The sequence below is a fragment of the Octodon degus genome, unplaced genomic scaffold (genome assembly GCF_000260255.1).
Source record: "Octodon degus isolate 3935 unplaced genomic scaffold, OctDeg1.0 scaffold00019, whole genome shotgun sequence".
In the NCBI taxonomy this organism is placed as follows: Eukaryota; Metazoa; Chordata; class Mammalia; order Rodentia; family Octodontidae; genus Octodon; species Octodon degus.
Window position 1 is genome coordinate 6,883,796 of NW_004524595.1, and position 16,307 is coordinate 6,900,102.

General features: G+C 39.5%; 1 protein-coding gene across 23 annotated transcripts in view; it reads left to right on the top strand.

The window, feature by feature from the left end:
* Positions 1 to 16,307, top strand: part of Dtnb (dystrobrevin beta) — a 439,182-nt gene that overhangs the window by 279,824 nt on the left and 143,051 nt on the right. For all 23 annotated transcript variants that reach the window (XM_023711049.1, XM_023711053.1, XM_023711057.1 and 20 more), the window contains exon 10: positions 7,504 to 7,581. In XM_023711049.1, coding sequence (XP_023566817.1) covers positions 7,504 to 7,581 — 78 coding nt within the window. The remainder of the gene's footprint in view (positions 1 to 7,503; positions 7,582 to 16,307) is intronic.

Here is a 16,307-nt window from a genome sequence, read left to right on the forward strand (position 1 = left end):
GCTCTGGGTGTGTTCAGGATCCTGCCGGGCTCCAGGTCGTCTTACTCACTCGCCGAGCCTGTGCTCTCAGTCTTATACATTTTTAAAGATTTATGTCTTAAGTGTTTTATTTTGGGTGTGCTCATGTAAGTTGTTGGGGCTGAGGAGGCTGAAGGGGTAAATTTGCTTGTGAGTTCCCCAAAGAAAGCACGCAGAGACAGACATAAGCAACAGCAAGCAGCAAACAAGAGCAGAGAGCCACCTGCATCTTCATTGTCCAGTCCTTATATATGTTGTTATCACGTATTTATGTTCTTGTGTGCTTGCCCATGTAGCACATGCACAATTGCCTATGCTAAGTCATGATTAGATAAGTCTATCCTGTTCACCTGTGCTGGTGGGATTTAGAAAGACACCACTTTCCACTCAAGATTCAAATCTACTAAATTGGGGGTAGAATTTAGGCATCTTATTTTACAAAAACCTTCATTTATGATTTCATTGCACACCTCTTGTTTAAAAAAAAAAAAAAAAAGCCCTGCAAACTCCTAATGTAAGAAAGAGATTTAAATGGGCCTTTAAAAGTTACGATTTTTTTTTCCAAGATAAGCTGTTTCTCCAGCTTTCTTGTGCTGAGTGAAACTCTCTGCACCCCAGTCCTAGTTCCAAGAAGGTCAACATTTGCTGGGCCCATCTACGGAGCTAAAACCTGACTTAATGTACATATGTATATTTCCTGGCTTTCATTATATAAAGTGAACTTTATGTTTCCAGGGAGATGAGCTGCCCTCCCTATTTGGTCAAACTGTAAAATAACTCATTTTTCCATTTTAGGGCTTTGCTCTTATATTCTTGATTGTGGGCAGGGAAACAAATCTAGATAGTCTGGTCCTAGAATCAGGCCTTTGACAGCACACACCACCACCTGCAACACTTAAGTGGTCTTAAAAACCCAGTTATAGTCACATCATTGTTTGACCTAGAAACAGTCAGTATTTCCCTACTCTCTTCAATATAGAGTCCAGACTTCCTAGCTTGTAATAAAACAAGGTTTAGTTACATCCTGCCCTCATCTACCTTTCCAGATGTGTTTTCACATAACTCCCTTCAGGTCCCTTTGAGTCTAACAAGTAAAGTAGATCTAGTGTGTCAGTCATTTTTTGATTTCTGTGCCGTGACAACTTTTCCCCTGTATCTGGAAAACTTTTCAGCCTTCACCATTTCTTCACTTCTGAGCCTGCCCTGTGCAGGAATAACTGCCTTGTTCTTCTATGACTCCTCATTACTTCGCCTGTGCTTGCTTTGCTACACTCATTGCTTGGCATTGTGATTATTTGTTTGCATATCTATCTCTACAACTGCATGTTTAACATGTTGAGAGAGGTTTTTCTTATCTTTTGTGAATATGTACCCAGAAAATGTGCCTCTTAGTCTTTGATTAAAAAGTAAATCTTCTTTTTTTTCCTAATTTTATTTATTTATGTGTGTGTGTGTGTGTGTGTGTGTGTGTGTGTGTCCAGCTCAGCCCACCAGGGGGCAGGGCTGGCTGGCATGTGGTGCTGGAGCATTGAACCACGGTCCTTGTGCTTTGCTAAGCTTGTTCTAAATAGGTGCTTTAGACCACTGAGCCATCTCACCAGCCCTAAAAATTAAACTTTCTGCAAGCCTTCTAAAAGCTACCACTTTTCACTGGGAAATTTTCCTTTTTTTTAATGAGCAGAATATATTTATTGGGGGAAAGAAAACTTCTGTCCAAGGGACAGAAGAAGGGCCCCAAGCAGGTGGTCCCCAGGAAGCTGTCTCTTCAGGGACTTTTATAGAGTAAAACCATGTGGTGAGGTGGGTTTAAGGTGGTGGAGAACATGGGACCTTGTTTAGGTGTGCATGAGGTGGGACAAAACTATGGTCAACCAATAAGGGTACAAGCACCATTGCTCAGGTAAAATTGATTAAATCTAGGACCAAATGAAGTGAGTCCCGAGTCACGTAGCAAGCAAGCATGAATATGGGACAGGGTTTCTTCCTGTTGGGGAATGGGTTAGTGACTCACTTGGCCTGTTTCAAGATAATTGATACCTCTTTGGAATATCAATCACTGATCCCCATCCCTAGGGAAGTATGTAGCTGTATTTGTTTCCTCTTTTGCCTTGAAGTCTGGCACATAGGGAGTGTCTGTCTCTTCTAAGTTGCAAAATCACCTTGTCTTCCATCTTGTCTCCTTGAGGGCCTGATACCTGTCTGACTGCCTATAATATTTCTGTCTAATTCAGCTGCCTACAACATTGCCCCCTCTGAAGAAGTAACCCGAAATGCCATGAGGGAACCATGGGTGATGACCACTCTGGCTTCTTCAGGCTGAAAAGGGTCATAGTTGTTGACTAGCAGTCAGAGATACTCTCCAGAGGTTCTACCTAGAGGCCCGCAATAGACACCAGACATTGTTGTCTTGGGTAGGTGGAATAGCTTTAAATCTGGAGGAGACAAAGCCAAAGAAACTGTTTTTTCTTTTTTATTTTTTTTTATTTTTAGGGAATGGTCTACAGAGTGTTCAGGATCTCACTACTAGATCAGACTCATAGTGATCCACCTGTTTACAGCCTTCCAAGAGCTGGGATTACAGGCGCGCACCACCATGCCCAGTCTCAATTGCCAACTCAGCATACCCTGGGATCAGGGCTAGCACAGCAGGCCCAGGGTTCGAACCCCTGGCCCCTGTGCCTGCTTGCAGGTGCTTTACTCCAATGAGCTATTTGGCTAGCCCAATTTCAAATATTTGGATATTATGAATTGTGCTGCTTTAAATATGGGTATAACACATATACCACTATGATACAGTGTTTAAAATTCTTTTGAGAAGATACCTAACAAGGGGAGTAACTGTATCCAATGAAATTTCTATTTTTAGTTTGTTAAGGAATCTCTATATTGATTTCCATACTAGTTGTAAGAAGAGGGTTCCTTTCTCCCCAGACTCACCAACATTTGGTTTTTGGATTGTTTTATTTTGTTTATCAGCATTTTTTAATCTCTTGATAATAGCCATTTTTTCTTGGGTGAGATGGAATTATAATGTTGTTTTAATTTGAATTTCTCAAATGGCCAGTGATGTTGAACATTTTTTTCATGTATCACCCAGTTGTATTTTCTCATCTGAGAAGTATTTCTTTGGGTTTTAAATTTTGGGGTGGGTCGAATATATCTTTCTATAGGCTAGATGTTAATACTCTGAGGAGTAGCTGGGAAACTTTTTTTTTTTTTCATTCTATGGGTTGTCTCTTTTTCTTTTCCCATCCAAAAGCCTTTTAATTTAATGTGATCCTATTTGTGGATTCTTGGTATTATATCCTGCTCAACCAGGGTTTTATTAAGGTCTTTGCCTTTACCTAGACTAGGAGAGTTTTGGCCTCTTTTGTCTTCCAGAAGATTGTTTCTGTTCCAATATTGAGATGTTCAATTTATTTTGATTGTAGTTTATTATATGGTGAGAGTTATGGGTGTAAGTTTCATCATGTGGAAAGCTAGTTTTCCTAGCTCCAGTTGTTAAAAAAAGAGTCTGTCTGTTCTCAGTGAAGGGGTTTGGCCCTTTTGTCAAAGAAGTGCAACCAAGTATACCAGGAGTTGTTTCTTTATCCCCTATTGTATTGATCCATGAGTCTGTTTTTTGTTTTCCTATACCATGCTGGTGTTTTTTGGTTTTGTTTTGTTTTTTGTTTTCCTTTTCTTTTTTGAGACAGGGTCTTTTTTTGTGTAGTTCAGTCTGGTCTTAAACTCACTGTGTAGTCCAGGTTGGCTTCAAACTCATGGAGAATCCTCCCTTAGCCTCCTGAATGTTGGAATTACAGACACACATGACCATTCCCAGATCCCATGCTGTTTTTGCCACTATAGCTCTGTAGTATAATTTGAAGTTTCAGCTTGTGATTTTCCATGCCTTCCCCTCATCACCCAGAATTGCTTTTGCTATTTTAGATCTCTTTTTGTTCTGTAGAATTTTAGAACTGCTTTCTCCAGTACTGTAAAAAATGTTATTGGTATTTTGATTGGGATTTCATTAAATCTATGTAACATTTTTGAAAGTATGGCCATTTTAACTATATGGGTTTCGCCTATCTAAGAACGGAGTAATCTGTCCATTTTATAATATCCTCTTCAATATCCTTTTTTAGTGTCCTATAGTTTTCATTGTTAGTGGTCTTTCACTTCCTTGGTTAGAGTAATTCCTAAGTATTTCATAAGTTTGTTATTGACATACAGGAAATCATTGGTGTTTGAATGTTAAGTATTGAATTTGGTTTTTAATTCTCAGAGTCTTTTGGTAAAGTTTAGGCTTGTCTATGTAGAAAATCATGTCATTTGTAAATAATGATATTTTATCTTCTTTTTTCCCTATCCATATTTTTTTCTCCTAAGTGCTCCAGCTAGTATTTTGAGAATTAAGTTGAACAAAAACAGTGATAGTGGATATCCTTCTCTTGTTCCTGAATTTAGAGGAAAAGCTTTTAGTCTTCCTGTGAAGTATGATGTCATAAATGGCCTTTTTTAGATTAAATAAAGACCTTATACTCCTATTTTCTTTGGTTGGTACAGGACTCATAGTGATCCTCCTGTCTTAGCCTCCCCAGTGCTGGGATTACAAGCATGCACCCCCACACTGAGGGATCCAGGGCCATGTGGCATGTGGTATCTTGCATTGAACATGGGACCTTGCACTTGCCAGGCAGATGCTTATGCCACTGAGCTGTCTCCCTGGCCCTATTCCTATATCTTGAGGGTTATTTTATATCATGAATGAATGCTGAATTTTCTTGAATGATTTTTCTGCATCTATTGACGTGATCATATGGTTTTTTCATCTGCTTTTAAATGTTAAAGATCAACAAAATTCATCTGAGGGTTGTGCTAATTTTACTGTTTGTAACTTCTATCATGAATATCTACTTCCTACCTATGTTACACATTTCAACTATGTATTTGGTGAAGATTTTCGTTTGGAGCCCAGAGTCGTTTTTTGTTTATTACTTCTAAGAATGCATTGGTGCCCTTGGTTTTTCAGTGAATTAAGGCTATGGAGGAAATCCTGCATTACAAGTCCTTTTTTATTTGGTTGGTTTTGTTTTTTGAGATAGGGCCCCACTATGTAGTTCAGGCAGGCCTTGAACACATTATCGAACACAGACTGGCTTCAAACTCATGGAAAGCCTCTTGCCAACTATTGGGATTACAGGTGTGTACAACCATACTTGGCTCTTGAATACTTTCTTGGTGTTTGTGAATACATCTTTCTTGTTGGGCTGCAAATATATACTTGTACTTCTAGCAAAACATTGTAGGGATCCAGAAAGTGTGAAATTTGGGGGCAGTTACAACAAATATACAGATTACAATCATTCTATTTTTAATGTTAGAGATGAGGTTTCTCTATACTGTATGTGCTAAAGATACTAGTGGACATGGTATCTGCCAAGAGATAGAGGTGATTATGAAAGACTTTTATAGCATCAAACCAAACAATGCTGCACATCATAAAATTTTTATCATATGGATCCATGTTTAAAGAATTTAAATTTTTTTCTATTGTTATTTTTTGTCTGAGTATCAGAAAGGAAATTGAATGTAGTAGTATCTTTGATATTAAAACAGGCATTTGTGTTGTTCTGAAAGCAAAGTGAAAATATCTTATTTTGGAAAAGGATTGCTAATAATAATATACTAAAGAGGCACAAGCCATTCTATTTCCAGAACTAGAATGTTTCTAATGCCCTCAAGTGTCATAAGCTGTTATTCTGAATTTGGTGCCTTTATAGGAACTGTCTCTTTGTTTTTATTGAACAATTGATTTGAAAGAACTAGAGGCAAACATAGATTAAGGTCCAAGTAAACTAACCTCTGGATTCTTTTCCATCATTAGTCAACCAAAAGCAGTTAATTAATTGATTAAGAGGTTTGAATGTTTGAATGTTAAATAAAGAACTAGAATTGAATTTTAGCCTATAAAGGCATATTGCAGTTCTCAATGTCTTATTTAAGACTTGTCACCTAAAAAACAATACAGAAACAATCATAAACATAGAAGTAAGGCTTAAGAGTCAAGTGGCTTAAATGTGTTCCATGTAGATTACTATTTTGGATCTTCTTATTAAGTGGGATATTATTATAAAAGTTTCCTACTCAGCTATGAAATAGGTTTTTGGGGTGAGGAGGATAGATGCAAAGAGAAAAATCCCTCCTCAACTTCTATGTCCCTTGACTATCCCTGAAACATTTCCTCTGAGCTTTTATTTGAATGTACTATAAAATTTGCAAAACAGTTAAAGGTGACAATCCCTCAATAGTCACCATATTTTGCTATTGTCATTACTGGAACATTCTACAAAATTAACTGTACCCTCAAATGTAAGGAGAATTCAGCAGCTAAATAAAAGAGGACATTTCAGCTTCACTTTCTTACTTATAGTAGACCATTCTCTTTGAGAAGTATTTTCAGTTTAGGAGAGGAAGTAGAAGATTTCCCAGGAGGAGTACTTGGCAATAGTCACGTGGCTCCAGATGTAAGACAGAACCTTTTGTAGCTGACCCTGGTAAGAAAGGAGAGCAATTGAAGGATATGAAGAATGACTGAAGTATGGCAAGGCAAGCCAGGGGACTCCTTTTTTTTTTTCTTTTCAGTACTGGGGATTGAACTCAGGACCTTGCACTTGCCAGGCAGGCATTTATTCTTCTGAGCTATCTCCCCAGTCCTAGGAGACTCCTTTGATAATTTTGGATTTATTTGCTCAGGATTCAAAGAGGGAGCAGTAGGCTTTGGATCCAGAAAACCCCCAACTAAAATGGTTACTTTCGAATTTAAATATGGATTAGATTACAAAAGACAATATCCTAATTAGGCTATGGATACAAAATTTGGATTTATTGCTAAGATTTTTGTAAAAGAGTAATGAAAGTTTGCTCCAAAGGCTTAGTTTTTCAAATTGAGTGTTTAATAACTTACTTTGATAAAAAAGCTTGCAAACCAGATAGGAGAAAAGAAAATGAACTTAAGCCAAATCTGAGGAAAATTGTACGTCTCAAGGTTGTGACCTTTGTGATATACAACAAATGCCAGATACTTACTAATCTTATAACTATACTATAGAGAAATCAACTTTGAAGGGAAAAAAAGTTCATTGAAGACACAGCCACTTACAGAACTGTAAATTAGCACAACCTTCAGATGGATTTTTTTCTTTAACATTTAAAACTATGTAGGATAATTTATATCCTTGTGTCCTAAAACAAAAGCTATTGAAGTTCCATCTCAGAGAAATGCTTCTGCAAGCCCCACAGTTCTGTGATCCTGTGAGAGAGCCTTGTAAGAGAGTGCTTTTGTTGAATTTACTTAGGGTTCAAGTATCAGTTTGTTTTGTCCACTCCCCTTGAGTGTCACTGTGCTTATCAGAAATGATAGTTACTTTGCCCTTATCACTTACTTATTTCCTCTAGGCATGCTGGTAATTATTAATATAAAGTAAATGTCTTTTTTTTCAGTCCTGCTCGACCTCTGACTAATATGAATGACACCATGGCTAGCCACATGTCCTCTGGAGTACCCACTCCCACCAAGAGGTATGTACATCTGGTGCTTCAGAGCTGGGGACAGGACTTGCCTACTCATTTGCTGTGGTCCCTTCAGAAACAAAGTCCAAGAAGCAGAGGATTCCAAGGGGGAGAAAGGACTGACATTCTTTCCCCCATTGGCTGTCTTACAATATTATTTTCTGTTTTTTCCTCCTCTTTTTCCCAAAGTGATACATACATGCAGCAGTTGAAGTAGGCTGAGTAGTGCCCTCAGGTAGAAGCTTCATTGTGAGGAACAACAAAAATGGTGTTTAAGCAGTTCAGGCATGTTTGAGATCTTTTATTAACATTAAACAGTATTTAATAATGTGAATTTATCAATTTTGTATTTGATTTCTTTGAGTGTCAAAGATCATTTCTGCTTATTAGACTATGTACATTGATTTAACCCCTTATAAACTAGTTTCCTGAGTCATCCCTGTGTATGATTCATATACATTTAATTTGAAAAGCCTAAATCCTCTCTCTTGGTTATACAAAGAATTCACTTAAGGGTCCTTTAAGGAACAAGAACTCTGTGCTCCTGTTTCCTTTTTATTTAATATTCTCCAAAATTCTCTTAGGCAGGACATAAAAGATAGCATCCTTTGTATTTGATAAAGTTGTTCTATGACTAGAACAATGCAAAAAATCCCTTACGGCATAAACATTAAAGAATTCTAACAGTCATCATTCAAAAAGAAAAAAGCACAAAGAATCCTAACCCACCCGCACATCCTTCCTGAAGAAAAGAAAGAAAGAAAGAAAGAAAACTACTTTATACCATATGCTTTGGATTCAGTCAACCGTAGAAATGTCATCTACTTAGAAATAATCTGACTCAAAGTGTAGTACTTAAGGCCAACAATGTTTGTTCCCATTGGCTAGAGCATTATTTCTCAAACCTGACAAGAAGAATCTTGCAGGGCATTTGTTAAAAGTAAACATTCCTGGGACCATATTAGAGCCCATGAATCAGAACATCTAAGGATAGAATCTGGAGAGGCCGCCAGTTTTTATAAATATTCCAGGTGATTCTTATCATCAAGCAAGTTTGGGAAATAACTGTAGCAGGAAGCAAAGAAGCAAGCCTTAAGGCTTCTTAGGGGCTGAATAAGTCAAAATGATCTGATGATACAGCCCTATTCTCATGAAGACTCAAGATCCTGACCAGGTAAGTGTACCTACCTACAGCCTAGCAGAGAGGCATTTCAGGCAGAGTGTTGTCATGCACTGGAGCATAGGCATTAGCCAGACTGCCTTGAGTTTGGGCCCTGGATCTTGCTTCACCTTGAAAGTGTTCCATTTCTTCAGTTTTTCAAATCTCTAAAATAGGGCAATAATAATATCTACCTTGTAGAATTTATGTGAAGATCTTAATATACTGTCTTTATTAGTTTAGAAGTAATGAATAGGACCAGTGAAGCACAGACAAAGAATAATTTAGGAATAATGCCCTCTTACAGGAGGGACAGAAAATGTGTAAAGAAAAAAAAATGTACCAGTGAGACCTTTCTTGCCTTCATGGGTATCCTACCTGGATATGACTAACCCCTGCTAACCTTAGTCTTGAGTTTTCTTGTAATACACTCTTGACATTGAGACCCAAATTCTGAATCAGGGAGGTTTCCATTTCAAAACCAGGAAGACAAGGTAGATTATTGGAAGAATTAGACTTACAGGTTTTCAAGATTTTATATTAATTTTAGGAATACCATCAAGTTTTCCTTTGATAGTTTTGTTCCTCTGGACACCAAGAACAAGATGCATGACACTGAATGACCCTAGCTGAGCTGGTAGGGGGAATGTGCCTTTCAGGAAATACTTTATTTTTGAAGAAGATTGATAGTAGGGACTCAGGAGCCATAATAACCAAAACCACCTTTGTAGAAGGACTAACCTAGTTAAAGGACTAACTAGGCTTTCTGTATTAGGCCTAAAGCTTAACTATAAGTAACCAGCTGCTTTTCAGTTCCAAAATGATACCTGCCTTTTTAAAAGCTGCTTCAGGGCCAGGGAGATAGTTCAGTGGCATAAGCACCTGCCTGGCAAGTGCGGTATCCTGAGTTTGATCCCCAGTACAAAAAAAAAAAAAAGACTGGGCACTAAGGGGCTGGCCAAATAGCACAGCAGATTAAAGCACCTGCAAGCAAGCACACAGACCAGGGGTTTGATCCCCAGGCCTGCTGTGCTGACCCTGCCCCCAGGGTGCGCTGAGATGGCATTTGAAACTGGGCATGGTGGTATGGGCCTGTAATTCCAGCTCTTGGGAGGCTATAAACAGGTGGATCACTACAAGTCCAATCTAGTAGTGAGATCCTGAACACCCTGTAGACCCTTCCCTGAAAATACAAAAAAAAAGAAAAAAAAAAAAAGACTGGGCACTAAAAGCTGCTTCAGACAATATAGTCTAGATTAGGACTTTATTTATTTATAGGTCAGCATTTCATGTAGGACCTACTTCTTAGATGGCTGCAACAGATTATCCAGGGCTGCCAGCAGACCAACAGCACCCAGAATATAGATGAGAAAGGACAGTTGAGCTCTGTAACTTAGGAAGCACAGTTACTTGAATAGAGACCATATGAAAATAATATGTCCCTATCCTGCCATTATGGTCTTCAGAATCTTAGGAGATTTCATTTATATCTAGTATGAGATTGTGCTTTACCAAAAGGACAATAATTGCATAATTTATAGATACGACTTTTTATGGCCCCAGTAACCAAGTAGTATAAATTTTCAGGTTGTGTTCTTTTTATCTCCTCAAGGGCTCATCAGTTTTTTCTTCCCTGCTCTGACTGTGATCAGACATGGGTTGCCAGTCTGTGAAACCCAGAAGCTTAATACAGTTTTTTTAAGCCATCGGACCTGCTATTACTAAAGCAGGACTCCTCAAGGGGATGGAGCTGCTTTCTAGAAATAAGATGCCTGTTTTAGAACTCATTGTAAGGCATAAATTGTGGGATCAGACAGGAATATGCACAGTGGGATAAAACTCAGGGGATTTGGAGGGGCTGGGGAGCATGGTGGGGGTCCTGCCCAAACCTCTGGCATGCTACACCAGCACTCTACCACTGAGCACATCCCCAGTTCAAAATGCAGGGAAATTTTAAACAGTCCAGTGTCTTACTTTTATAATAGGCAGTGCATATACAAATGGTGATACTGATATTTGCTAAAAATAAAGCAATATTAGTCCCAAAAAACTCAAGATGTTTCCAGTGTAAGAAACACTGCCAAACATGCTAATCATATAAATTACATGTCTGAGAGGCTGTACTCTAAGGAATTCCTCTATAATAGTCTTTACATATCTTCTTTTATTTATATTTCTTTTAAGAAAAAACAATAGGTTTTTGTTTTGTGTTGTATTCTAGAGCATCTAACTAAAACCTCAAGGGACAACAAGGTTAGGGACTGCAGCAGTAGTGGTGGTAGCAGTGAGAATAATAAGTGGAACAGCACTATCCCTCTGGTATGAAAAACTGGAAGTGTAAATAAGGAGGTCCGGCCAAATAGCTCAGTGGATTAAAGCACCTGCAAGCAGGCACAGGGCCTGGGGGTTCAATCCCCAGGCCTTCCCTGCCAAGCCCGCCCCAGGGGTGCGCTGAGACGGCAGGTGAGACTGGGCATGGTGGTGCAGGCCTGTAATCCCAGCTCTTGGGAGGCTATAAACAGGCGAATCACTATGAGTCTGTTCCAGTAGTTAGACCCTGAACACCCTGTAGACCCTTCCCTAAAATACAAAAAAAGAAAAAGAAAAGTGTAAATAAGGACCAGAAGATATACTAGGTACTATGAGATAAGAATAAAATGCTCAATTGAGAAGGATAATAAGGGAGGAAGAGGAAAGAAAAGAAAAGGGAGAGAAGAAGAAAAATGGAAGCAAAGCTTTTGTAAATAAGGAGAAGAAGGGATAAGAAGTTGAAGAGTGGGTAAGAGAATGAGGAAAAAGGAATTGAGAAAAGCCATATACAGGTACAGAGTCCTTATGATGGTTATAACTGATATTTATTGGCTTATCATTGACATTATTTTCCTGTTCATTTCCTGTCTTTCCCTCTGATTAATTACTCTACTGAGCTATCTCCCCGGCCCCAGATTAATTACTTATTTGCCTGATGGCTTGTTTTTATTTGTGTTGTTGGGATTGTGGTCTTTGTTATCTCTTTCTAAAATAGCCTTCAGAACATTTTGAACACTGGTTTGGTGGTTATGTACTTCTTTAATTGTTCTGTGCTGTGGAAGTATCTTATTTCTCCATTGATTTTTTCAAACATTTTATTTACTTATTTATTTATTTGATATAGGATCTCACTACACAGCTTAGACTTGTAGTGATCCTCCTGTTTCAGCCTACCCAGTCCTGGGATTACAGGCGTGAGCCACCACATCTGGTTTCGGGCCCAGCACAGCGCACCCAGCATGCAGTACCTGGGATCAAACTTGGATCCTTGTGCTTGCCAGGCAGGTGCTTAAACTACCGAGCTATCTCCCTAGCCCCTCTCCATTGATATTTGAAGATAGTTTTGCGTGGTACATCAGTGCAATCATGGTACATTTGTGTTGAATGTTGTTTTCTTTCAGGACTTGAAATACTTCACTTTAAGCTGACTTATGGGTTTGTATTGGGAAGTCTGCTGTGATTCTAATGCACTTCCATTTATGAATGATTTCTTTTCTCAAACAGCTTTTAATATTCTGTTCCTTTTTTTTAAAGGGTTTGTTTTTGTTTGTTTGTTGTTGGGGTTTTTTTTGTTTGTTTTGTTTTTTTTGGCGGAACCGGGGATTGAGCTCAGATCCCTGTATGTGCCAGTCAAGCGCTTATCCTACTGAGCCATCTCCCTGGCCCCTAATATTCTGTTCTTATGCTGAATTTCTGGAATCTTTATTATATGCCTTGGTGTAGATTTATTTTGGTCATGGCTAATTGAAATTATGTATTTTTCACTATATGTTTAATTCTTTTTCTATGTTTGGGAAATTTTCTGCCATTACATCTGTGAACATGTTTTTTATGGCATTTGCTCTGTCTCCAGCTTTTTGCACTGACCCCAATCAATCTTATGTTGTTCATCATTGCATCATCTTGCAATTGTTAGTTTGATTTTTCATGGTCCCTTGCTATTTTTAAGAAATGTTTCTTTTCATGGTTGCCAACTGCTAACTGCAGTATCAGGTCTGATATCAGTAAGCTGCATATACTTGCAGTGGACTCTTTAATCTCATGGATCCTTTTGAGTCTGTTTCATGGATTCCATTTCTTTCTTATATTGGGCATTCATGGCTTCCAACATTTTCCTAAACTCTTACTTTTTTAAAAAATCTACATTTGTTCTACATTCACTGAGTAGGTCCTTCATTTTTTTTTCTTTGTATTTTAGAGAACAGTCTACACTAGTAGATCGGACTCATAGTGATCTGCCTGTTCACAGCCTCCCAAGAACTGGGATTACAGGCACGCACCACCATGCCCAGTCTCAATTGCCATCTCAGCGCTCCCTGGGGGTGGGACCAGCACAGCAAGCCTAGGGATTGAACCCCCAGCCCCTACTGAGCTATTTGGCTGGCCAATAGTGCCTTCATTTTGATCATTATCTCTGGGTTTTTTTTTTTTTTTTCTTACCTGAGAGATTATTTCTAATCTGATTTTTTTCTTTAGTCTCATTTATCTGTTTTTTTTGTTTGGTTTGTTTGTCTTTTCTGCCGCTGCTATCATTTCAGAAAGTTCAGGTGGGTAAGTTCTGTTTCCTCTATTTCATTGTCCCCTGGACTTCCCTTGGACTGGTCTAGTGTTGCATTTTGCTTCTGCACCATGTCATTTTCTGTGGTAACTATTAATTTGGTAGCCATAGGAGCAAGATGTATAGTTACATAACAAAATCCATCATAAGCCATGAACTTGTATACAATGAGTTTCTCCTTAGTTGAGTGATTTTACCTTAGTTGTAGGGGGATGTTAAGGGGGATGGTGGCCATCAAGATAGCTCAGCACACTAAGCACCTTCTTAGGCAAGCACAGGGACCGGGATTTGATCCTTGGCACCATATACCGCTCTGGTGCTGGCCACCAAGACCAGGTGTGGTGACACATGCCTGTAATCCCAGCACTGGGAGGGCTGAAAACAGGAAAATCACTATGATCCAAGCTGTGTAGTGAGAACCTGTGCCAAATACATTTACCTTTTTTTGCAGTACCGGGGATTGAACTCAGGATCCTGCACTTGCCAGGCAAGCACTTATTCTACTGAGCTATCTCCCTGGCCCTGTACCAAATACATTTTTTAAAAAAAGAGAGAGATGGGGACAAAGCAGAGATAAATGAAGAGAAATATATCAGAAGCAAGACTACAAGACAAAAGATGATCACCCAAGCTTTGAGAAACTGAAGAAGAGGACAGGAGAGAAAGAATGAAGGAAAACGTAGAATATTGAAGTGAATGAGAAAGACTAGTGGTAGTGTTAACCCAACAATATAAAAAAAATTAAGAAAGATGAGGGGAGAGCAGAGGTAAGCAGAATAAACAATAGAAGTAAAAACCTAAACAAACAAACAACAACAACAACAAAAATAACCAAACAAAAAAAAACTGAAAACAAAGCAGAGAAAAAGAAAAAAAAAAAAGTTCTTCTAGAGTCTACAGTTCTATGCTAGTGTCCAAGTCAGAACCCAGATCTGTACTGGATAACCTAACCAAGCCTGCAGTAGGACTAGTACTGTGTGCGAAGCTGATCTTGGCCTCCAGATGTGGGCACAAGCTGGTCTTCAGTAATCCTCTGTATGTCCCTCAGCAGCCTGCCCATTCCTCACCCTGTGTGTCTTTGCATCATTCTCCCAGTGCTGTGGTGCCTCAGACAGACAACCCAAGGCTGCTTCCAGGCCTGAGTACAGTTGGCTTCTCCAGTCCTTACATAGCGCTTCCTCTCTATTTCCACTGGCACTTCTTTGTCCTCTGGAGCTGCTTGTTGCAGGGTAGAGTGGGAGCCATGGGCTGCCTCACTGCTTCTCAGCAGAGACAGCCCAAGGCTGCTCAGTCCCACTTGTTTTCCCTCCCAAGGGAGGAGTGCCAAGCTAAAGGATGCTTAAGTCCTATGTGTTGTGTGCCTCTCTCAAGTCATTGGTCAAGGGCAGGAGGAGTCCTGCTGTTCTACTCATTAACTTCATTGCAGCTGCTACTGTAGTCCCTAACCTTATTGTCCCCAGAGGTTCCAGTTAGTTGCTTTGACCAATGACATTTTTTTTTAAAAAGGTGTTTGGTGGGGGGGGATTGGAGATAGCTCAGCAGTCTAAGCAACTGCGTGGCAAGAACAAGGACTTGGGTTTGATCCCTGGCACCACATGCTGTGCTGGCCACCAAAACTGGGCATGACGGTGCACACCTGTAACCCCAGCGCTGGGGAGGCTAAGACAGGAGGATCACTACAAGGCTGAGCTGTGTAGCAAGACTCCGTACCAAAGAAAGAGACAGAGACAGAGAAAAAAAAGAAAGATAGACTGATTTAAAAAAAAAAACGTGGCAGGGGCCAGGGAGATAGCTCAGTGGAATAAGTGCTTCCCCGGCAAGCACAAGGGCCTGAGTTCAATCCCTGGTCCCGCAAAAAAAAAAAAAAAAAAAAAACCGTGACAGCCCATCAAGGAGGTAACAGTAACAGTTTACTGCTCACTTGCCCCTGTGTGTGCCAGTGAAATTTGCTGCCAAACTGCAGCATCCTCTGTTTGGCAGAAGGCAAAAGTAGAAAGGGGCCTCATATCCCAGACCTAAACTGTGTGGCCTGAGTTAGCCACACTATTTCAGTCTCATTTTTTTGGAAACTTTCCACAATAGTGATCTTTCTGTGCACACAGGACAAAGTCTTAGTAACAATTCTGTGAACTAGATCACCATTCTATTAAATCCTATGTTTATGTTTTGTTTGATCTGCCAGTCTCTTGTGTCAGATTGATTTTTGGATCAGGATGTATGTCCCTCCTTTCCAATTACTTGGTTTGTTTATTTGTTTGTCTGTTTGAGACAGAATCTAACTATGCAGTTCGAGTGACCTTGAATTCACTTTGTAGCCCAGGCTGGTTCCAAACTTGCAAGGATCCTCCTGCCTCTGCCTCCCGAGTGCTGGAATTACAGGAGTGTACCACCATGCCTGATCAATTACTTTTTAGTTGATTTTTCTCTGAGTAGTTTTCATGTGGCTCCTCCTCTGTTTAGCTATGTTGAATCTCATTTTGCTGGGGGAGGTTTGGGACAGGGACCTGCCATGTAGTCCAGGCTAGCCTCAAACTGACTGTGTAGACCAGATTAACCTTGAACTTGCAGCAGTCCTAGGCAAGTTCAAGAGTGCTGGGATTATAGGCATGCACCAGCACATAGAGCTCAAAAAGCAGTTTTTAAAGGTCAGAAGATACCACAATATGCATATTATTTATGCATTGTAGAAATGTGACCAAATTAAGAGCTGGGTTGTATTATGACAGCAGTAAGATGGGTTTCTGACTGGGAGTGCAGGAGAGTTTATCAAGTTATCTACAGAGTGGAGGAGAATGATAAAAACTGCCACTTGATAGCTTTTTAGGAGTGTACCACCATAGGAGATGATGAGGGCTGAGAAAAGCAGCAAAATGAAATTGATCCAGCCAGAACTATCTATACATGCACTAAAGCCACTGACTCTCTTCCTACCTATGAAGTGAAAGTAATAGTTGGGTTGAAAAGCAAGAATTGGGCTGGGGAGATGGC